The sequence below is a fragment of the Macrosteles quadrilineatus genome, unplaced genomic scaffold (genome assembly GCF_028750875.1).
Source record: "Macrosteles quadrilineatus isolate MER2022 unplaced genomic scaffold, UCM_ALF_1.0 Scaffold_9__3_contigs__length_116548681, whole genome shotgun sequence".
NCBI lineage: Eukaryota > Metazoa > Arthropoda > Insecta > Hemiptera > Cicadellidae > Macrosteles > Macrosteles quadrilineatus.
The window spans coordinates 73,350,737-73,374,699 of NW_026542602.1; the positions used below are offsets into that span (position 1 = coordinate 73,350,737).

Consider the following 23,963-nt stretch of genomic DNA (forward strand, 5'->3'; position numbering starts at 1 on the left):
CATTGAAATACCACTCCCATTTCATTAAAGCACACAGCTAAATCACGACCAACACAAATTGTTCAAAAAATTGAGTTCTTTATCATCGATTTATATCCAAACGATCTTGCTTGCAACCTCAACAGTACTTTCATAATTATTTGCAAATACAGTGTATTCACAAATTAGGTTATCCAATGACCTATTAATTAATAAAATCGGTTCAGTAGAACTGTAGATGTAATTGTACAAAGCTTAAGAACAACATCTTTAATTCAGTATTTTCTCACTACTATACATTTGGAGGTTGCTTAACGTTTTTGCAAATAACTTTGAAATGGCGAGGAAATCGACCAAAGTGGAGCGTGATATTCTGAAAGAGAATAACATTTCCTACAAATTACCATTATGTATTTCTTGAAATTACAAGAAATACATACTGTTTCATTAAAAAGTAGTGTAAAATTATACATATTGTCATATTTGATAGATAGATTGGCATTAATTTGGCTAGTTACGTATACAGACAAATTAATATTTACGTAACAAACAATTTACAGTATTTATTTTGCTTTTTGGAAATGCCACATTGCTATTTTATTTGCATCATTTGTTGCAAAAGAAGCCACATGACCATATAAACGAGTAAGCCCCTAACATTACGGAGAGAGATTAATTGACAACTTTATGTAGCCTATGTATAAGGCTGAGACAACTAACTGACATCCCCCATGTCAATGAATTTTAGCTTTAACAGTAACCCCACAACCAATTTCTCAAAACTATGATAGAGGGTTATTCATTTGCACAGAAGTACATATGTACGATATGAACTGACGCGACAAGACGAAGGAAAAATCAAAAACGGATATACATCCCTTTGAAGTTACAACGTGCCTTCTCAACAAACAGATATTTTTTCTTATATAAAATCATAGATTAATCTGCTTTACACTGGTAAAATAGCGGACATATAGAAATCACTACTAAAAAATTATAAAAATTTAGCATTTTTTTTTTTTTAACCAGAGCAGGTAAAGTGTTTAACTGCAAAAGATCCACCAATACGATTTCAATAAACCCTGCTATAGTAGTGTGCTGCTCCTAGTATATCGAGCTCTAAATATTTGCGTTACCAACGGAAGCGCAAACAATGGCATTGTTTCCTATTGTACAAGCCTTCGAGCGCCCGGTTGGCGGTTTTTTGCTGTGTCTGTATACTCACTACTGCTTGATTTCATCGCAGAGGCGCAGTGTGCGTGATGTTAAGCGTCACAAAAATGCAAATACCCCATTTATATTACTGAGCGAAGCACTTATAATTTTGTGCTTATTTTTGTATTTTAATTTATAAAGGCATTCTGCACATCCACAGGAAACTATCTTTCTAACAGTATGCGTAGATTTTCCCTGCGATGCACATAAGCTGAGATAAAAGGTTTTAAAGCATACTAGCTGTTACCCACGGGCTTCACCCACCCCGTTTTAATTCATAAGTATTAATACAATTATTGATTGGTTAAGTTAAACTTGAATAAACAAAACAGAATACAGAAATACAAACAAATAATTACACCTGATTTTAATAAGGAAATACATTGAAAGAATAACATACAAATAAGGACAGCTGAGGTTTTTTTTAACATTATGTATAAGGAAAGTTCCCTTTGGAAAGAAATTACGACCTTAAAGGGTGATTTATGAAATAATGGATAGTTTTGCGCAAGGTTTTTCTCGTCATGACGAACATTTTAAGTTTATGGTTTATGGGGGTGTGACTTGTAGTTTTCTCAAAAGTTCATGGGTACTTTTGGCTTTATATATAGATTTCTGCTTGCCTATTAATATATAGATTCACTTAGATCAAGCATCTGCAGTTGTTCGCATTTCACGGATTGTGGCCCATTCTGTAAGTAACAGCTGTGTTTAAGTCGTATACATAAAGTTGGGCATACTTTGGTTCAATGTTAGAGGGTATTAACGGTCCAATCAGATAGTAGTATGTTTTCTGTGCCGATGGTAAAAGTAGTCCGAGTACTTAAAGTTATATAGACTAACTGAATGATGTCGATTCATTTTGACACATCGTTTTTAAAAATCCATCCATTATTAACGGAGGAGTGGTGTTTCGTAGAAATCACCTTCACGTATTATACAGTATATAAGGAGTACCATAAGATATTTTTATTAACATTTGATATTATTACACACCAAGTTTAACATGGAGGATTCGAAATGTTTAATGTCAAACTTTGTCTCAACTAATTTGAGAGAACGGCTTGATAAATAAAGGCATGTTTATTTATTATTTGTTTTATTAATTAGTTTGAAATAAATAGAAGTAGGGAAACTTCTTTTTTTTAGCAGTAGCAAAGCTCTGCCAAAACAATTACATATAAAAACCGATGTTCATAGTTTGGTTTACTGATATCAATATTTAAATGAAGTATGATAGCATTACTAAGTGACAAATTATCAGTTCACTGAGAGATTATGTGAACACGAGACATCTTCTATATAAATAAAATTAGAGTTTTGTCTGTACATTATTTCTTAGTACGATCTAGGACTTGCCTGAAATATTGTGTTCAACTGTTACGGGCTAGAACTAGCGTAAGATGTGTTGGTGGGATAGAAAAAATGTAGAAAAATTACAGGGTCACGTGACTTTCTCTCAGTAACACTCTTAAATTGTATTTTAGCTTTTATTATGGTTTAAAACGCAATACCATAGATCCAAAATGTTATAACACACATATTTTTCCTTTGTTCAGTTGAATTAGTGATTAGGGTAGAGGCAGCGTAAAGAAAATGAGCAAAATACAGGGCAGATAGTGGCGTACACAGGGTAGTATTTAAAGGCTAAAAATAGATCGTTTAAGGAGTTTTCTTATCGAATAAATTCCTACTGTGTGTATTGATGTCATTAGCATTGTTTTTCAAACGTGCTATTATCTCACGTCAAAAATGTGCTAGTATAATTAACGACTAGTGTACATGTTGCTCTAAATCAAGCAATTGCAAAGAAGTAAAGTAGTTATTTAAAAACAATTATTAACTTATTTAAAAACGAATAAAAGTAATAATTTCCGATGAGTTTAAAAGACTAAACTCATAGATGGAACGTACCTAACATTTCCATATAATAGCCTAAACATTTCTTGTAAATATTTTACCATTTTTCAAAAGCTGATCTGGTTTTTAGTGTATTCTACAAATATTTCCCACTTATAGCCACATAGGTAGTCCATGTTGATCTTCGTCAATGATAACGTAGTCAGCATGGTACTACCCATTGTCACCAGTACAAATTTCAGTAATTTTTTTATAGAGATACAATTTTGTTTACAATAGGTACTTAAGAACTGCTTGATTTTCTGCATAACCTCTCTGTCACAATTTTATTTGCCTCAATTGGCATTAATTTGGCTAGTTACTGTTACAACGTAAGTTATATTTACCTGAAAATATGCAGAATTGTAAGGCCTACTGTTGTTCAGATGGGTTTTTGTTTCCCTTGAATGTGAATAATGCGATTCCTTCAATGCAAGTTTTAATAAGGTTTCTTGGATGTAGTCATATTATTTTAAAATCACTTGACTTTTATGAAAACATATATAATGTCCTTGCCGTACCAGTTTAATTCAGCCTTAGAGGGGTTTCCTTTGCAAATCATCATAAAGTTAAGTCCGTGTTTCCTACAAAATAGTAGCACTTCCGATAACATCCTTGTTCATTGTTTGTGGGAATCTTCGTATTGTAGGTGTTCTTCTTTTATATAGGATGATAACGATAATATTTTTAAAAAATCTCGATTTCTGCTACTTGGTGGCGTTCTATGACTTTCCTATGTTTCCTTGGAAAGCAATTACGACCTTTAAGGGCAGTTTATGAAATAATGGATAGTTTTGCGCTAGTTTTCTCGTCATGACGAACATTTTAAGTATATGGTTTATGGGGGTATGACTTGTAGTTTTCACAAAAGTTCATGTGTACTTTGGGCTTTATATTGATAAACTAGTGGCTTGTAGGGACATAAGTCCCTAAAAAGCTCAAATGTAAAACAAACTATTGTAATATTTAAACAAACTCAGAATAAAATTATCTATGTGTCAGAATCGATACAGTGCTACAATACTACATGTACTCATATTAGTACCCTGGCCCAGTTATTATTTCTAATATTATAGCTCTACTCCTTTTGTAAAGGCACAACTGAATTAGTGTAAAGGCTGCCCTATAAGTTATAGTTGATTATAGTTTCGTTTCTGATCAACATAAAATATAAACTACTCTCTGTGTCAGCTTATGTGGTGGTATTCCTCCTAAAGCTGTGGTTGATTTTATACACTCTTTAAAATAGGCCAATTTAAACGTTCAATGGGTTCATAGTTTGTTAAGACCATAGTAAAGTATTTATTTGTTAATCCGTTATAATTTTTAAGTTAATAACACAGCGCTGTCTGATGTTATGATGCAATGTACAGATAGCCGACAGCTAAGCCATATCAGCTATAGTCATGTTAATAGTATATTATTTTTCATTCAATGGATGTAAATTTTGTTTGAAAACATTTTACCGTTTATATTATTTATTTAGCCTACAGTTAAAAAAGCGAATCATCGACTGATTACTTGCCATTGGTTAGGGTTCCATTATCATGTTAATGAAACCAATCAAGAAAACAAATTCATCAGCATTGATATAGGTACATATTTTTGGTTAGTGAAACATAAAGAATCGGAAACTACCTCCAGGGTTTACTGTTATATATTCTATCTTTACTATCTATATAGATTGTATATATATACAATGCATGTTGGGCTTATTATTTTAACCTTTTTTCCTTGGAGCAACAGACAGTAGATACCTGGTTAAAATCTACTCCAAACAATTTTATTTTTCCGCCCATTGGAATTTGTTATAGTAATTAATGAAAGGAATATATGTATTGCCTGTACAAACCTATTTCAAATTTTATTCCCAGGTTATTCTCTAGAGTAACTGTTAAGGGGATCCAGGCTTCAGAAAGTGAAAAAATTGCCAAAATTCACTTCTTTTTTTTATAGTATTTTATTGTTATTTGGTTATTTATGTACAAGAAAATATAAGTTTTATAGATATCCTACACGTTTTTCATAACAAAAAATATATTTTCCCCAGATACTACATGCGCGCGTCTTAGTATTTTCTAGGACTTCGATCGCGATTCCCCGAAAGTTGTGGTTTTTAGTGTTTTGTAACAGAAAATTTGATATATCTCAGCCAATTTTTGTCCTATCATGTTGAAATTTTTACCAGATGTTCTTTATAGTATTTACAAACTTTTGGGTATAATTATTGATATAAGTCAAATAGTTAAAATAATAAAAAAAATTTTATTTGAAATATAGTATAAGAATTTTTTTTTTGTTTTTCAACCTTTATAAAATAAAAACTAATTATCCTACAAACAAAGTAATACCCAGGATTTCAGTAAGTGTACATAGCTACAAAAAGACACCTAGTTGAACAAAATTGATCAACTATTTTATGAGTTATATCAAAAATAAAAATGTGTTACGTTATGATACATAAAAATACATAAAATGGTACTGTGGTACATAGAGTAGCTACAACAAATAAAATAACAGTTTTTAGGCCCATTTGATATAATAAATATCTTAAAAAAATGATAAACATAAAAAATTTAAAAAATGTATTTTCTGAAGCCTGGATCCCCTTAAGGTTATTCCACTCGATAAAATCATAGATTAAACACTACAATTACGTGTCAAATTAAATGTTATGAAATTTAAAACAAAAGTTTTGAATAAATTTTCAACATATGTTTTGAAATAAAAACAAAACAGAAGTTTTCTAACTAATCTTGCATCGTTGATTATTTAGTCAATGGGGCTATTTCATGTTAAACATTCCTTCAGCACAACAATAACCTACTAATGTGAAGAAATGTAATCAAAGTAAAATAATTTTGTAAACTTCGTGAACATATGTTTAAAGAAACCAAATCTTAAATGTTTCAGCCATTCTACTTCCATTTACTTTGATTTTAACCATCTCCCACGATTCTACTAAATTTCATGCGCTTGGCTAATTTACATACAAATACACAAATTTGCAAATTGCACAGTAAAATTAATTTCAACATTCTAAGACATAACGACAAAAGTCTCAATTGTAGGTAACGTCATCCCTGGTTTTATATAGTATACAGTACATTGCAGAATTTACTGGCAAATGAGTTAAATCCAAATGTAATATTGCTTACTGGCTTAGATGAATCACGATCAGCTGTATTGAGGTAAACAAAAATCAACAGACAAATGGCTTCTAATGCTATTCTTATGGAGAACATTTTACGTTATATTATTGACTAAGTCAAAGGTTTTATCTAATTTTGTGTTAAAATTTGGGGAATTTCACTATTTTTCCGGGATCGAGACCTTTAATTTGAACCCTCTCCCGTCGTTCTACGACTACCCAGTCGCCCACAATTTTGACGCAAAGAATCGGCTTTCGTAATTAATATATAGATAGATATTTAATTTCCACAAAATCAGTTAATGTAACCAATGCGTTTCGTTGAATTGAAAAACAAAGAACACAATTAAATTAAACAGCTGATGTAAACAATATTATGTTCTTCGAAAGGATAACATGGGAACTTAAAAAGCCACTGTGGCAGAGGCCAAGGGACTTTTTCAAAAAATTTAGGCCAGTTTGCAAATCTACGCAACACGCTCTTTCCAATGAGACGTCAGTGGATAAAATCGGTTAAGAAATGGTGGAGGATTCAACCGACAAACTTCGTGTTCGCGTATTAATTATATAGATTTCATATGTGCATGAAATGTTGGTGTGAAACCAACTTGTATAACTTTAAGCTAAATGGTTTAAGTTACCTGGCTTCGTCAAGTGATCCTTCTTCAGTATCACACTACTATAGTTTCGGACTTGAAAATAAGTCCATCTTCAGAAAACGTCAATAGGTCATCTAACCAAATTGGTTAGATGACCTATTGACGTTTTTGTTAACCTGAAGATGGACTTCCAGAGGCTACCTCACCATGTATACCTTTGAAGTAGAGGCTATATTTATTCCCAAAAGGTATCAAACGCCAGATCCTCATCAAATCTTTTCTATCACTTTAAAGTTTGTTTCGTGTTTTTAGTCTTCACGTACAGAGACTTAAATCTTTGTATTAAATTGTTAGCAATCATAAATCGTGGACAGAATCTTCCACAAAAGATAAATACAATATAGTTCAACACCCTAGAACTCCTTAAAAAAAATATGTTTTGTTAAGGCTTCGTCATAATGTTAAAAATACTCAATACAACAAATTCATTAATTTTACATATGTAAACGTTGATAGTTGTGTGCGTATTGTATTTTAATATATCTTCTGTATACATATAGTCCTCTATATTTTCTGTGTACACAAATGCTTCTGTATACACGTTTTTGCAACTCACAGTAACTGAGAAATATTCTAAACTGGTGAACTGTTTTTATAAATTTTTGCCATTATTTCTCAACCCGTGCTTAAAAAATTAGTGACTCGTGGATAAATCCAGATACGAAATTTAATCTAAATCGGACCACAGGTTTTGTCTGTAGCTCTGTATCTGGATCATACAAGTGTGTATTATATAACCTGATATTAGTCAAAATATGTTTTATTCTATAACGTTTAATTTAATTAAACATAAAAGTCATGCTCCCTCCATTTTTAAAGTATTCAGTCCAAAAATGTAATAAATTTACTTGTGCATACATATTTATTTCGTTTTAATAAATAATTGAGGTGATGCAATACACTTATGTAGGCAGTCGCAGCAGTCGAATCCGGGCATAGCGCCTAAAGTTTCACGAACGCAAACCGCGCAACGAGTAGCTAAATGAGCCGTAGAGTAAGTGAGCCATCTAATATTTTGAAGAGGGTTCACTTACTCTACGGATCATAGTGCCAATGAACTGTAGAGTAAGTGAGCCATCTAATATTTTTCTGCAGGCTCGTATAGTATACGAGCCTATTCCTATAATTTATATTATTCATTATTTTGGCTCGTATACTATACGAGCCGATTCCTAAATTATCAAATAATTCGTAAGCTTGGCTCATAGTCACTATGATCTGTAGAGTAAGCGAACCTTCCTACAGTATTTTTAAATATAATACACGAGGCTCATAGGCACAATGATTCGTAGAGTAAGTGAACCCTCTTCATTTATTTTTTATTTTCGATAGGCTCGTATAGTATACGAGCCTGTAGTGCAAGTGAACCTTCAATATTATTTAAAAAGCTCGTATAGTCTATGATCTGTAGAGTAAGTGAGCTGTCCCCAATGTAAATGTTATAAAGAGCTGGGGCTAAGACGCTACCCTGATGCAATCCATTTCTTTGATTCCTCCATCTACTTTTCTTGCCTTGAAGGGACACGAAAAACCGCCTGTTATGAAGAAAAGTGCCTATCATTGAAGTCAGCTGATAGTCTTTGGTAATACTGTAAACTTTTCCCAAGAGTCTTCGATGGTTTACGGTATCGTAGGCAGCTGTTAAATCTACAAAAGCGACACCCGTGGATCTGTTTTCTCTCAAACCCATCCTCAATGTGCTGGGTCAGGTTTAAAACTTGGCCACAACAAGACTTGCCTGATCGAAAGCCTGCCTGTTGTGGAATGATCTTTTGTTCCAGAAAATCGCCGATTCGATTGAGTATCAGACGTTCTAATATTTTATCTGTGTGGCATAAGAGAGAATAAACAGGTCGAAAAGTTCTTAGGATCGTTTGGATCGGTATGATCGTATGTCTCTACTGACTTAAGGGTTGGTTTGACTATAACATACTCAGGAATTAATAACACAAGAATAACACTTGGAAGAAGTAGTACTTAGTTTATGACAATGGTTGGCACATGTTGGAAGTTGAAGTTCCACCATGGGTTGGCTCAGTGAAGCAAAAATGTAACGTGTAATTTTTACTTTAAATTTTTTTTATGCACCCAGAGTTAGCCTGTCAAAGCATGTAAAGACATTTTGGTCCAGCTCTTTCAAGATGTCTGTCGGAAAACTTACTGTTTGGCCTTAAAGTTTCAATAGCTGTATGAAGAAACTGTTTATAGAGGAGGCGTTTACTTTAATTGTAGTGCAGGTAGAGGAGTTCTATGAATTCATGGCCAAGTAAAAAAAACAAACTATTAAGCCAGCCACTTCGCCAAGCTAAGTAAACAAGTTTTTATTTTTTAAATGCATGTGTTTGCTCCTCAGTTTTAACTTTTAACACCCCCATTCCAGCATGTCAACGACTGTTTTAATCAAGGTTAAAATTTCAAAATAATGTGGGTAACTTTTGTTATGTTAACTTTTGTATGTAAGGAAAAACATTTTCCCTTCCAACATGAATTGCATGGGTGAACAAAATGCACTGGCGTCCCAATGACCGTCCTTATGCATTTTTTCATTCCCGTGGATTTAATACATTCTTTAATTAATTAATACATTCAAAAATTAATTATTATTATTTTCCGACCTATTTTAGGGGTTAAGAGTAGCTGCTGCATTTATGTACAAATGACAAATTTGTGAATTTTTTCATTTTGTGTCGTTGGCGTTGGCGTGCCTGGTTGAGTGTTTATAGTTAATGTTTTGTTTTTGTTTTGTTTTGCAAGCAAAAGAAAATGGATAGATGAAGATAGAATAATTATGCGTACCTATTAGAATAGAATGCACAATTGTTAAGGAGTATTAAATTGAAGTTTTAAAACAGTTTGTGAGCTAACAAGTAGTTTTTCCATTTTCTCTTAACTCATAATAGTTAGTGATCATTCTACTGAACTGAAGTGCAACTAACAGTGCATGCACACTTTTAGGCTGAACCAACATAGACCAAAAGTAAATAGAGTGATGTGGGTCATTGTTATTTTGTTCAAGTTTTGATAAATCCTTTATCGTATTCGTATTGTAAGTAGTGTTTTCATATTGTGTTTAGAAAGTGTTTTAAACTTTGAAATGAAATATCATGATGACACCATTAGAAACCCTAGATCAGTATATGACAACGTGTATTGCTGCTTGTGTAATGTATGCATTTTTCATGCTATTTCTCTTGATTTGTTTTCTAAGGAAGTTTAACAGTTCCGATAGCATTAATTCACTTGTGTGTCCTCCACCAATTGAGCTACATACCGTTGTGAACCCCTATCGATACTCATCTGTCAGCCAAAACCCTCAAATATCTTCATATATACAGCCTTCTCGCTCAAATAGAAGTTATTCTTCATCAAGAAATAGTGCACATGTGTACAAGATTCAGCTCAAGAAGGTGCCTTTTGGTGGAATAGATATGAGTCAGATGGAGAGATTAGCAACACTCTAAACCTAACCCTTAATTCGGATTTAAAAGCATACTCTTCCAAATGACTAGGTCGGTAAAGATGCCGTACTCTAAAACTCAAGATGGATGACCACTCCATAGACCATCCACATAATTCCATCTCACATAAACTTAACTGTAGTGGTAACAAAGTTTATACTTTGGGTAGTGCTACTAGAAATGTGGAAGCCCATAAAAGCAAATGTGGAAGTTCAAGTCTAATTTCTGGAACCTCTACCAATAAAAACTATGGTCACCAGGTAAGATTTCTATTCTTCTTATTTTTAACCTGTCCTCTTTTTAGGTAAGTGCACCTAGGCCTATAGGCCAATGATTTACAACAGTGGCCTAAAAAAGCCTCAAAAAACTTATCAATATTTAACATATTAATTTGATTAAAATTTATTGCCTTAAACTGAATGTTGTTAGAAATCATTATCAAAACTCCTCCACCGGAATTAGTATTTCTTAGCCAACAAAATAATTTCCCAATTTGTAGCCTTCAATTTGAAAGTTCAAAAGCTGTGTTAAATTTAATTTAAACGCTCTGTTAAAATGATTACGTAGGCCTTATATCTGGCTAAAGTTCCTCTAAAGTAATTAAAATAGAATCAATTCTGCTTGCCAAACACTGAATATTTTTGGTGGAATATTGATAATTCTTTTGCTTTAGGTAAATTATTATTTCTGGGACTTGATCTAACTAAATCTATGTTGTTTCTACAATTCTTCCGAACAACTCGTTTTTTTATATAGGCCTAGCTCCAGTTGATACAGGACTAGAATTTACCTCACACATACTCAATCTGGCACTCTCACTAAACACTTTTCTCTGCTTTTAAACTCACATCACTAGAATCTTGCGCTGCTGCTTCAGCATATGTGAGATGTCCTGGTGAGACTCGTGGCTGGCTGGGGCTGTTCTGTGGTGGTGGCAGAGGTGTAACTGTGGTGGTGGTGGAGGCTGATGTTTGTATGGTGTCTTGCATCTGTCTGTTGTGTTCGGCGTAGATAGCAGCTCCGAGTTGTTTCACAAACATATCTTGTGACAGTCCATTCCTCAAGGCTCTGTAAGAGTTTTGGTTGTATGTCACTATGATAACTTTTGCTTTTGTTTTCAGTTGGAAGTTGACAATATTTGAGGCAAATAAGTCTTTTGAAATGTTGTCTCTTATGCAACCCATTGTTGAACATACTAATGTCGTAAAGTTTCTCTTTCGAAAATCTATGATAAGCTCTTGAAATGCTGCATTATACTCATTCATCTGGCTTTGAGAAATACACAGGCTTAGTCACCAGGCTGTAAACTGACCCCTAGGGTTTCTTGAAACGTCAGGTGCACTTGTTATACAGTAGTTTCCATAGTCTGGCTTACCAAAATAGCTCTTGAATTTGACAGCCACTCCAGCACTCATATGCCTATCTGATGTAAAGTCTGCCGAGATAGGCTACAGTGGGGAAATGCTGCATTTTTGTCTTCACCATACTTTTTTAAAACTTCAGTCATTCCAGATTCAATAATTTGTATGCCCAATTTGTCTTCAGGTACCGTAATGTTGTTATGAGATGTGTCAGGTTATTGAGTGTCAATTTTTATTGATTTAACAATTTGTTCATACAACAGTTTTTTCCCAGTCCCATTAAGGTGCTGTCTATGTTGTGTAAAATGGTGTCGACGTAACAAAGAGCAGTCTACCAATTTGAAGTTCCTGGATTTTAAAATATGGTTTAGGCCTACTCGTCGAATTTCTCTATTGACCATATGCTGAGGAAAGAGGTCAAATCTGTGGAACAGAGTAACAAAAAGGATGCTAGTGTGACTATGTTTTTTATGAAATTTTCAAATTGTTCTGGAATTTCTTTCGATGGATTAAGATTTACGTTTATCATTTTTTCAACATTGTTAGCTCCAGCAATTATTACAGCAGTGTTTTTGCTGCATTGGTTTTTAATATTTCCATCCAGCATTTTGAAGAATGTACTCCACCGGTTTGACAAACAGTTTGCAGTTCAAATTGAGATTTGGTTGTAAAGTCTCATATAGTTTTCTACCATGACTGTCAGCATAAATATTAAGTCCCACCGACTGGATAACCCTTGGGAGGGGGGGTACTGGTTTCAAGTTTTAGGTACTTTATTCTTGTCAATATTATTACCATCTTGGCCAGCGATCTTGGCCTTTTTTATACTTCCACTGACATCTTTCTGTGTTCTCACATAACTAGTGTTACCACTCTTTGTGAGTGTGAGTGATTTTTCTTGAGTTTGGGTGTTTTTATCATGTTTGGCTTGTTTATGAGTATGGTTTGTATATTCTGTTATTAGCTCATACAATAGTCCGTCTGTCAAAAAGACATGATTCTTTAGAACGTATGCTAGTTCCTACTGATCTTTTCTTTATGAGTTCTAACTCACTAACCAGTACTTTTCCAACAGTCTGAAAATTTGGTGATGTTTTACTCATGAGATACAGAAGATTTTCAACAAAAAGACAAATGTAAATCCCACAGTCGTATGAATTTATCTGTCTTGATGATTCTATCGGTGTGAAATCACTTGGCGTTAGCTTGAGGTAGGCAGATATCTTATGAGCTATGACCTGGGAATGTGCAATATTTGCATTGGATAAGGAGTCGTAATAGTAGAAAGCATTATTGTATTCTTATACCTTACCATTTACACTCCAATGCCCTCCTTCAAAAGAGCTTTCAATAGCATCATTCACTGGAATTACTATTAGGTTTTGATTGTGAAGCTGCATTGGATCCAAAAAATGAGAGTAATCGTCTACGCTTTTTATAGCATTGAATTATCAATGGGTTCAGTTTGATACATGATTGAGATAGTAAAAATCGATTATTCAGTAGCTCAAAATAATGATTTAGAGATTGGTCTGTGAGAAAGCTTTTTTACCCAGCAGTTCATCAGCTAGCAAAGTGCTATTGTAGTCACTAGATGTTTGCGTTTGAACAGAGTTTACTTGAAAACTTCCTCCTTGAATCTTTTCTTGTTCATTGACATTATATGTTTCATCCTACTAATCCATCCTACTATTTATCGAGTTTAGAGTTGTATTGGAACCTGACACACTAGAATTTAGTATTACAGATTCACTCTGTTGCTTATTATTTCTATTCAATGTACTGAAATTGAAGTCGTTAATATTAATTGATAGGTTGTGAGCTTGAATATATTTTGACAATTCAGCTTTTAATCTTATTAACTTTCCTTTTGGAGAGTAAAAATATCCTACATCTTTCTTCCCTGCTGTAGCTCCTTTTTTGCGTAGAACTTCCTTCCTAGACCATCCTTGAGGAAGAAAATCATTTTGAGTACTCATCTTTTATCATTAAATTAGTAAAATAAAATAATTAATTTCCTGTTAACTTTAACTGTAAAAGTCCAATGTAAACAAACTCTCCTTTAAAACCCAAAGAAAATGTGTATGCAATTGTCAGTTTATTTCAACAGTAAAAATCCTGAGCAATTTAAAGATACAATTATTTTACTATTAAAAAAATAAATAAATAATGATAATAATGAGTTAAATTAATAAAAGTTCAGAAAACAATGTAAACAAACAGACGACACAACTACATTCCAAAAGTGCTGAACAGATAATGTCCTGGATTCTCACTATAACAAACGATTTCACTATTATGTTTATCTGAACGAGAAGAGGTATGTTAATAATTAATTTTTAACTCATTAAAAATATATTTTGTATGCTAAAAATAACTTATTTTGAAAGATTATCTCCATTGACCTGGCCTATTGTATGACATGTATACTTAATGGCAATAAACTATTTGAATTGAATTGAATTGAAAGATAAACGAGAGCACTTCTAAAGATTATTTTATCTATCCGCCATCTTGATGACGTACTTTTTTACTATTGTATGGATTTGTTACTATAGTATGGTTTGAAAAAAAACAGCTTTCAAATCCGTGCCTAGTTCAGTTTTAGAGTGTCACCTAATTACACTCATGACGCTTTGTCATCCAGCGTTAAACTGTTAGGTATAGATCTGGATTGTAATCTAAGCTGGTCAACACATATTTGTAACTTGAGTCGAAAACTGTCCAGAGTATTATTTTTAATTAGACGCCTCAGAGAATTTGTGCCCCATTTGTATGTAAGATCAGCCTATTTTGCCTTTTTTCAAAGTTTGTTAAAGTTTGGATTGTTACTTTGGGGAAACTCTAGTCATATCTCAATTGTACTGAAGCTCCAAAAGAAAGCAGTCAGAATATTAACTAATTCTAGGAGTAGGGCCCACTGTAAACCTCTATTTAAAACAACAGGTATTATGACAATTGTGAATCTTTACATTCTAGAATGTGTTATTTTTGTAAAACAAAATCCAGATTTGTTCAACACAAGAAGTGTCATACACACACATTGTACTAGGGGTAGAAACGCTTTGGACACTAGACGCCTTACACTAGACTTACTACAGTTCAAAGAAGTTTTGCTAGCATGTCCGTGAAAATTGTTAATTGCTTTGCATGTCAAATCTTAGACCTTCCTGTTAATCGCCTAAAACAAAGTTTGACTTCTTGGCTTAATGAACACCCATTTTACAGCTTGGATGATTTTTTTGAAGAGTATAACAGGCCTAATGAAATTGTTATCTAGTTTCTAAGTTTCACCTAGTCAATTGCTTGTTGCATCTTCAAATTTTTTATTAGTTTCTTTAAGTAGCCTAATTTGCTTGTTTTATCACTCAAATATTAATTTTAGGTTAGTCTTTTGCCTGAGCCACTGTGATTATCTTAATTATTTATGTACCTGATTTTTAAATTATACACCAGTTTTTATGTATTTATTTATTTAATAAGTTAACTTAGTTACCAAAATGATTTTTTACGAGGTGCATTTTGTCTGAACTGCTTATTTTTTACTTATTTTATTGTCTGGAAACCTTTAGGCCTAAACCAATTGTCTTTCATGCTGTAGGCCTAGTCATATTTTTGAGGTGCCTTAAAGGTTTTTACATTATACATTTTTGACGAAATCTATTGTAACTCATGTTTGATGAATAAAGATTTGATTTGATTTGATTACATTTGTACCTTTTTCAGATGTATGAAACACCAATGAATGCAAGTGGAAAATCTACACCTGCCCAATCAAAGACCCGTCTTCCATTAAATATGATTGTTTCTAAAACCGCTACAAGAAATACTCTTCAAGAGAATGAAGACGATGAAATACTGGATTTTGACTTAACTAATATGAGGTGATTTTCAGTCAGTGGCAAAGACAATAAGCCCAAAATTAGACCAAAATTACTTGAGTAATCATGTTCATGGACACATACATATAATATGTGCTGAGTTAACTTAATGCTTTAAGTTAACTGTTTAATAGGCTAAGTTCAGTATTGCTAATAAATATGTTATGTTTATCTACTTGTATCTGAAACTGTAGGCCCTACTTATGGTAAGAATGCTGCTAGTGTCACCCACACTCTCTGAAATAGTAACAGAAAGAATAAGTTATAGGTAATGCAGTTTTACAAACTTAACTAACAAACGATTGTAGGTAATAGCTATTTACATTACAAGTGTAGTAAGAGCGTTTTTACATCACGCTCGTTTGCATAATTTACCTAAGTGATGTAAACACGCTCTTGCGTAACGTGTAACGTACAAGATTTTACCTGACCCGACAATATACAGGAGGTTACGAACAATATTTTTCATTACCCATTTCACTCATCTTATAACAGTAAGGTTCATTTACAAACAAAAGCTAGGTTAGGGAAATTCTCCAAAACATAACAATAACAATAAAATTCAAGCACACAGCTGATTTCTAGCGTTAAACGTCGTTGGCTCCATAGAGTTAGGTATATTTTTTAAGTCATCCACTCAATGTTATTTAAATGGGTTTCATTACATCACCGAGTGAGTTTTTTGATACTTTACATCACTCGAGAAGTAAGGAAGTTGTATACATCACGCTTAGGATAGGGAAGTTTAACATGGCGGGTTAGGTAAAGTAGTGTAAGCAACTCGCATAATTAGCCTTTACGACACTCTTAATTTTGTGAAATAGATTAGTGCAAATTAGTTAGACTCAAGTGTTTAAATCAACTGTTTTTTGTCTTCATCAAACATTAAGGGGCCTATTCATTATTCTTTTAATTTAACATATTATTCAACCTAATTATAAAAAAAATACTGTATCTCGTTTTCACCAGCACAAATCTACTGAACTTGAAGGGTCTGGGAGCCAGATCCTTTTCACTCAGATCCCTCAGTTCAAATGTTGGTCTGACCCGACCCGAAACTTTCTGTGATCAGTAAAAGAGCCCTGCTGGATTTTCTGGGTACCTAGATTAGTTATTCAATCTCTCAGAGAGTTGATTTACTTTAATATTATATAGTAAATTAAAATTACTGTATGATGCTGACACATCATTGTGCCTAGTAGCTTAAGTGAAGATGAGAGAATAATCAATGTTGAATGTATGAGATAATAAAGCTCTTGTTTCTGACCAAAATAAGCTGGTTACCTGGATCATTCCTTAAAAATTGCTTGATCGAGGGTAGCCGTGTCCAATTTCTGTATTACTATTCCACCTGGGGTAGTAGCTTCTTCCCTATAGGAGAAGATTCACTTACATATTTACGGCATAGTTTGTCACCAAAAGTGGTTACATTACAAATTATAACAAATACAAATTAAGTTGTTGAAAGCTGGTTATCTAGTTATGTGCCGTAGGTATACTACTCAGTAGGCCTAGATAAAAATATAGTTTAGTTAGATAAAATGTAGTTTGGATTTCTGGAAATGTGTCTTTTAAAGATTCTCACATGTTCATGTAGGCCTACCTATGTAAGTAAACTTCTGGTAGTTTTTATAAGGCCTATTTATAAAACTGTTCTGATTTTAGGAAAACAAAAGTTCCAGCACCTTCGTGGAAAGGAAAAGAATGTTATAGAAAAAGACAACAATCTGCTGTATTGTACAACAAACGAAAGATTGAGGAGATTCAAGCCATGAAATCAAAATTGTAAGTCTATCACCAGTTGAAAAATATGAAATTGAACTCTTATGAGTCAAAATTTGTAATTTTGCCATAATAATAACATGGGAATTTTAAATTTACACTTTTTTTAATTTTCTCCGTAACCCTTAGGCATACAATAATGCTTCAATATACTAAATTATTTGTTTTTTAAGCTCAACAAAATGGTTGCGAAAAAAATTCCAAAATTTTATGTTTTTAGGGTCAAAAATGTTAAAATCCCCCACACCATGGGGGTTCGTTCCCATGGTCTGATCATGCTGGTTTGGGAACTCGTTTGAATAAATGTAGGTTTACTTGTTTATACCAAATTTCATTAAAATCAGATCATTTTTGTCCGACGTTAATCGTGCTAACGGACACATATATATATATAAATACCGGTATGTATATATATGAATTTGAACAGATGGTGTTTTTGGCCTCTGGGGACCTCAAGACGAAAAAGTAAATCGGTCCCGGGTCCAGGTCTTATTATGAGACCTACTGTAATAGCTTATTCCCTATATTTCCTATATGAAAAATATGCTAATATTCCCTATATGGGAAATTCGCTTATATTCCCTACATGGGAAATTCGCTGAAATGAAATAGGCCTATTACTTTTTAAGTATTATGGAAAATATTTATATTCAAGTGTAAGCTTCATGTATCACTGGAGCGAGCTGGGCTAGTGGTAGAGCGCAGGACTTCAGTCCCGGGCTCAATTCCCACCAATCATAAATGGATTTTATCCAAGTATAATATTGCAACACTCTAAGCCTAGCTTTATAGGTTGTTAATGTGGGACATGACAATAAATAATTTTAAAAATAGAATAATTTCCTATGATTTATTTCAGTGTACAACTGCAGACTTTCTGTACCTTTTCTTGCTGTTTTTCCATGTTATAGTATATTAAACAAGGAGTGTGTCACTTACTTTTTCTTAATTTTGAACATTGACGTTGTATTTTACAGGAAACATCATCGATATGACCCGAGAGCGTCTCTAGGAAGACCGAGGCTCAATGACAATCAGAATACATTATCTGAATATATGTCTGTCATTTCGAACAAAGAAAGATGTTCCCAGCCTTGCAACAATACAAGCGCTGTAGTACCAGGGTCAGATCCTATTCCGAACAAAGACAGAGATCAATTTGAAACGACCTATTCTTCAGTCAACAACGATCGCTCTTTTTTTACCTCCACACCAGCTGTAAAGCCAAAAGATGAGTTTGTTTGGAATCCCATTATAGTTCCAGTTGCAAATTCATCTGGTAGTGCAAAGGAGCTGTTTGAACATCATTATCCTCATCTTGAGAATAGTTGTAGTTGGTTGGACTCACCGGGAAACTATACCACTTCTTCAACGTCATCTGGACTCACCGTTGCTGAGGTTAGTCAATACTACTTTTTTAATATATCAGTCTTCGATGTGGGAGTTAATACAGATTAAGAAACAAATGTTCGCATATACCTCTCAGTAAGAAAATCTAACTCTGGAGGGTAAATAGTGGGATTGGGGTTTTGGGTGAGCTCACCACGCAGAGAGACACACAGTAGATCTTGAAGTTCTAATTCACTGCAAATCACTCCACACACTTCGAAAGGGAGAATTTAGTAATGTTAACTACTGTTTCAAAAAGAGAGTGGTTTAAGGTGGGAAAACTTCACCACGAGGTGGTCAAAAGACCAAGATTGCCATAACAGCGCGCCATAGGTCCGATGGAGAAAGGTTTTAGACGCTAACTGACCAAAATTAAGGTGGGGAAATTTCAGGTCCCCAGAGTTCAAAAACACCGCCATTCAAATTCATATAGGCCTATTTATTTATATGTGTCTGTTAGCGCGATAACTCGAGAAAAAACTATCCAATTTTGATGAAATTTGGTACAAACGTGTAAATCTACGTTTATTCGAACGAGTTTGCGAACCAGCATGATCGGACTATAGGAACGGGAGTTCATGGGGGGATTTATGGGGTGAAAATTGGTTATTCCCATTTTTAACAATTTCTTTCCAGGCCATTTTGTAGTGCTTAAAAAATAAATAATTTTGTATATTGAAGCGTTGTTGTATGTCTAACGATTTCCGGTACAGAGGTAATTTAAAAAAAACTTTAAATTTAAAATTACCATGTTATTCTTATAGATAAATAATAAATTGTTGTACTTTGCTTGTTTGTGGCCATATTTGAATCAAATTTGGCAATTTTGTTTATTTCATACCAAGCTATCAACATTTCAATAAAAAACACACCTCGATACCTTCCCTGTAGCAACAAACTTAGGTACTCATTAAAATAATGTTATTAAAATTAATAGGAAATAAATATGACAATTTTCAGGGAATATTTTAGTAGAAATCCAGCCAGGTAAATGGAAATTCTCTTAGTCTGCAGGTTTGCTGCGTCAGGTGTATTTATTCTTTTTCCTTAGAGTTAATTCATTGTTAGCAATTTAAATTGTACAATATATCAAATCTGATTGGTTACCAACAGGAAACTGTTCGACTCACCTACTACGCAGGAGGATCTGGATTCCCGCAAAACCACAGACAGAGAAAAAGAGATACTTACGATTTCATGAGTGAACCTTTTACAACATCGGAACCATCTTGGCTTTCTCAGAGTGGTCAAATTGACTTCCCAAATTATTTCGAGGAGTAAGTGAACAAGCCACCATTGTTTTTTTTTCATATTACTCATGTAACACATTAGTCTAAACAATTTTTAACTGACTGAATCAGTCATTCATCTGTCTAATCAAATGCCTTTAGTTTAATTAACAGTTTGGATTCTACAAAAGTATCTCTTCACAAAAAGGAAGAGCCTTGATGTATTTTACATGTTTTTTTTGCAGTATTTTACATTAAAGATAAAAGATGTATACGGTTATTTTAGGTAGATTTTATAGCCGATGGTTGATTTGTTTGTAAATAAATAAATCAAAATATAATAACCATGCAAGACTGTCAATGTTGAATTCAGGGTATTCTTTTTTTAGTATCTCTTGATATTTTACAAAGTATTATTTTACAATTTTATGTGACTGAACAGTATTAGAAAAAGCAATACAACAGTTGAACGATTTCTAGCATTAAGTTACTCGGTTACTAATAATAGTTAAGTACTCTTTAGCTGAAATTAGTACTAATTAATCACTTGTTTTGCTAGCACAATTTTGAATATTTGTTTAGGGTTTTCTAGTTTTAGTGGTTCAACAATTAGACAATTCAAACTATTAATTATTTATAAGATGTTTGTCATTTACAAAAAAAAAACTCTTCGTTTTAGTGAAAATGCTATATTTTTATCTTTAGACCGTGAGACAAAAACTTAAACTAATTTGGAAATTGACATAAGGGAGAAAACTAAAATTTCAGAAGAGTTTTGAAACAATGGCTTCTTATTTTTTTTTTAAAGATTGTTAAATACACAATTTTATCTTCTGAGTGAGATAGCTTTGTAGGTACTGTAAATATTTTAGATACACAAAATATGAATTTTATGTAGTATTGACAATCTTGAGATAAGTATTGTGAGGTTGTATTGTTATTTTTGTATTTGTTAACTAAACATGCCTACCTCATACTTCATTTTAAGTTATGAAAAAAGGTAAATGTACAAATGTAATGTTAAATGTAATTCTGCTAGCTTTATTAGTTAAGTAAACCCTTAAGCTTAGTTGACAATATGTAAATACTAAATAGTTTGTTATTAAGTTTGTAATATATTTTACTTATGACAATGTTCTGTAATTTTAACTATCTTTGTTGAGTAAACATGTTATTTCACAGATTTTTATTTCTATAGAACTGAAAGAACCAACAGTATTCTAACATCACATGACCAATTTCACATTTACTAAATAATAAAGGAACCCTATAAAGTGTTCTCCATGGCCCCTTTTATAGAATGTTTTTAGTCACAAAGTTAGAAAAAACACTATTTAATAGAAAAATTTCATGGGAAGTTATCACCATGTAGGTAATATATATAGTCATATGTCAGTATCTAAATTCACAACCAGCAGTAATATCAGAGGGAAATTACTTAGACTATTTGAATGACTAGAAAAAGGAGGATAGCAGCTAGCTTATCTTGAAAGTGTTGGTAGACCATAGAACAAGTAGAAAATGTAGAAAAACACTGTGCATAGGCCTACAATATTTCGTCCCATGAAGGACTTTTTCAAGTGTAGAGAAACAGTTTATAAATTAAAAAATGCTTTTTTTCATCATCATCTTCTTTAATATAATGGGTTGTATTGTCCCTATCAGAAATATAATATATGCAAATATAGCCTTAGCAGTTGTAAAAAACTTAATTTGGGGAGTCTACGCCCATATTCCTCATCTGCATTACAAGCATGAAACGCTTGTTCGTGCGTACACCTCTCAACATATTGCGACCTTCTTTCTTTTTCTCTTCTTTCTTTGGTCACCATATTCACAACAGACGATTTTTTTCCAACAATGATCAAAGCTTTTTCTTTTTTCACTGGCTTTCTGAAACCAAAGCGGTTGGTGTGCTGACACTGCTGTGATTGGTCTATTTCCAGTCGTCGACATGCAAGAGGCTACAGGAGTTCTCAACTTTGCAGCTAGCGAAGGTGCCACTTTTGTCATGGGATTTCTGTCTTTATTTCTACTGTTTTGTACTCAGCATAGCACACCTAGGCACTGAAGATTGCAGCAATACTTGAGCTCGAGTTTTCTGCTGCCCTGTTCTCACTGAGGGATTCCATGTTTTTGAAGAGCTGCTGATGAATCTTTTAAAAGTCCGACATCTTGCTGACTGGTCGTTTCCACTGAACCTGGTGTGCTCTTAGTTTGTTTCTTCTTCAATGTAGATCCTAGTTTAGATGAAAACTTTAAGGACTTGCGTTGTGGACTTTTGCCGCCTGATAAAATAAAAGTAGCATTTCTCAACAGTGCTGGTACCGGCATTTCATCGGTTTCTTGATCAGCGGAATTAGAAAAATAAAAGTTAAACTTCTGGTCAGACCTTGTATTTATTCTCCACCTGTTTCACATAAAATCATCCTTAAAAATGGGGCTCACGATGTTGCAACAGAAAGAAAGAAGAGCAAAAGAAAGAAGGTCGCTATATGTTGAGAGGTGTATGCACGAACAAGCGTTTCATGCTTTTAATGCAGATGAGGAATAGGGGCGTAGGCTCCCAAAGTTTTTTACGATTGCTCTATCAATAAAATAAAAATTTGTCTTTCTATGTTAGTGTGTGCTTTAGGTTATATTTGCATATATTATATTTCTGATAGGGACAATACAACCCACTATATTTAAGAAGATGATGATATTAAAGAATTTGTAAGAAAAAAAAGCATTTTGTAATTTATAAACTCTTCCTCTACACTTGAAAAAGTCCTTCATGGGACAAAATATTGTACGCACAGTGTTTTTCTACATGTTCTATGGCCTACCTACACTTTTAAGGTAAGCTAGCCGCTATCCTCCTTTTTCTACAATTCCAAATCCAGGCCTAGAGCCTTTCCTTGAACAAAACTATTTGAATAACTAATTAACTTTCATACTGAATTGCATTTAACAACTTAGACTATATATTTACAATCTCTAAGTCCCTCTGGAACTCACGTAGATTCAATCAAACAAAAACACAAGGCATTAGAAGCACCTTTATCACCTCAGTCTCTTGCTATAAGTTGGTACAGTATAATGGTTTACTTAATCCCCAAATTTTGCTTATTTATCTGTAACTTTTTGATGACACAGCATAGAGTTTTCCAATACCTTTTTTGATATGTCTAAAACATAAAATTAAATACAGTTAATTTTTAAGTAAAAGTAAACATTACAGTAGACTGCTTGTGGCCAAAGTAGTCTAGATAATATATTCTTAGTGTGTTGGTAACAGTTTTTCTGTAGCCTCGTCACTTGTGCAGTACTAAAATTACAGCTAATATTGTGTTTCTATCACTGTTTTAATGTTACTTGGGAACGGAGATAATGTGGTCCATTTGTGATTAATTTTATTTGGTCATTTTCTAAAAAGATAAATTATTGTATAATCATATTGTTGTTAACAATGTACCTGTGTAGTAGAAACTAAGTGATAATTGCTAATTAATAAATGCTCTCTTCTGCATTATCTCTATGCTTCATAAGACTGAGTTTTAACTATTGTTTCAGTGCATGTTTGTTGTATTTAGTATCAAATTGTTATTGATTAAAACCTGTTTGATATTGTGTCAGTGAAAATTTGTAAATATAACAGCCAGCTTAACAGAAGACAAAGTTGTGACTTCATTTCCTTTTTTATTGTGTCATATAATTCAATAAGGTGATTAAAATTTTTGATGATAAGTACTACCATGATGGATGAGGATGGGTCATCCTTTGTCACCATTACAAATAGGAACTATTATGAAAACCGTTTTGCATAATAATAATATAAAATTTATAAATAAAAATACTTCTTAAAAATGCCACGTTTTTAAACGCACTAAAAAGTATAAAATAATTTATAAAATGTTGAGAGAATAAATACTTGTAAGATTTAAAACGAAAAACATGGGGCGCATGCTGATTTACAAT

The 23,963-nt window shown here is 33.1% G+C and overlaps 1 protein-coding gene across 1 annotated transcript; it reads left to right on the forward strand.

Annotated features, from left to right (window-relative positions):
• The first annotated feature begins 9,669 nt into the window (after positions 1–9,669).
• Positions 9,670–23,652, forward strand: LOC129004152 (uncharacterized). Its single transcript, XM_054432594.1, has 5 exons — positions 9,670–10,621; positions 15,449–15,606; positions 17,269–17,388; positions 18,363–18,783; positions 19,888–23,652. Exons 1-5 carry the CDS (start codon positions 10,445–10,447, stop codon positions 20,053–20,055), a joined length of 1,044 nt encoding a protein of 347 aa, XP_054288569.1. The 5' UTR covers positions 9,670–10,444; the 3' UTR covers positions 20,056–23,652.
• The last annotated feature ends 311 nt before the right edge of the window (positions 23,653–23,963 follow it).

Coding starts and splice junctions, on each gene's coding strand:
- LOC129004152 (XM_054432594.1), top strand. CDS start 10,445: ATGGATGACCACTCCATAGACCATCCACATAATTCCATCTCACATAAA. Junction 10,622..15,448: donor ATAAAAACTATGGTCACCAG/GTAAGATTTCTA, acceptor TACCTTTTTCAG/ATGTATGAAACACCAATGAA. Junction 15,607..17,268: donor TTTGACTTAACTAATATGAG/GTGATTTTCAGT, acceptor TTCTGATTTTAG/GAAAACAAAAGTTCCAGCAC.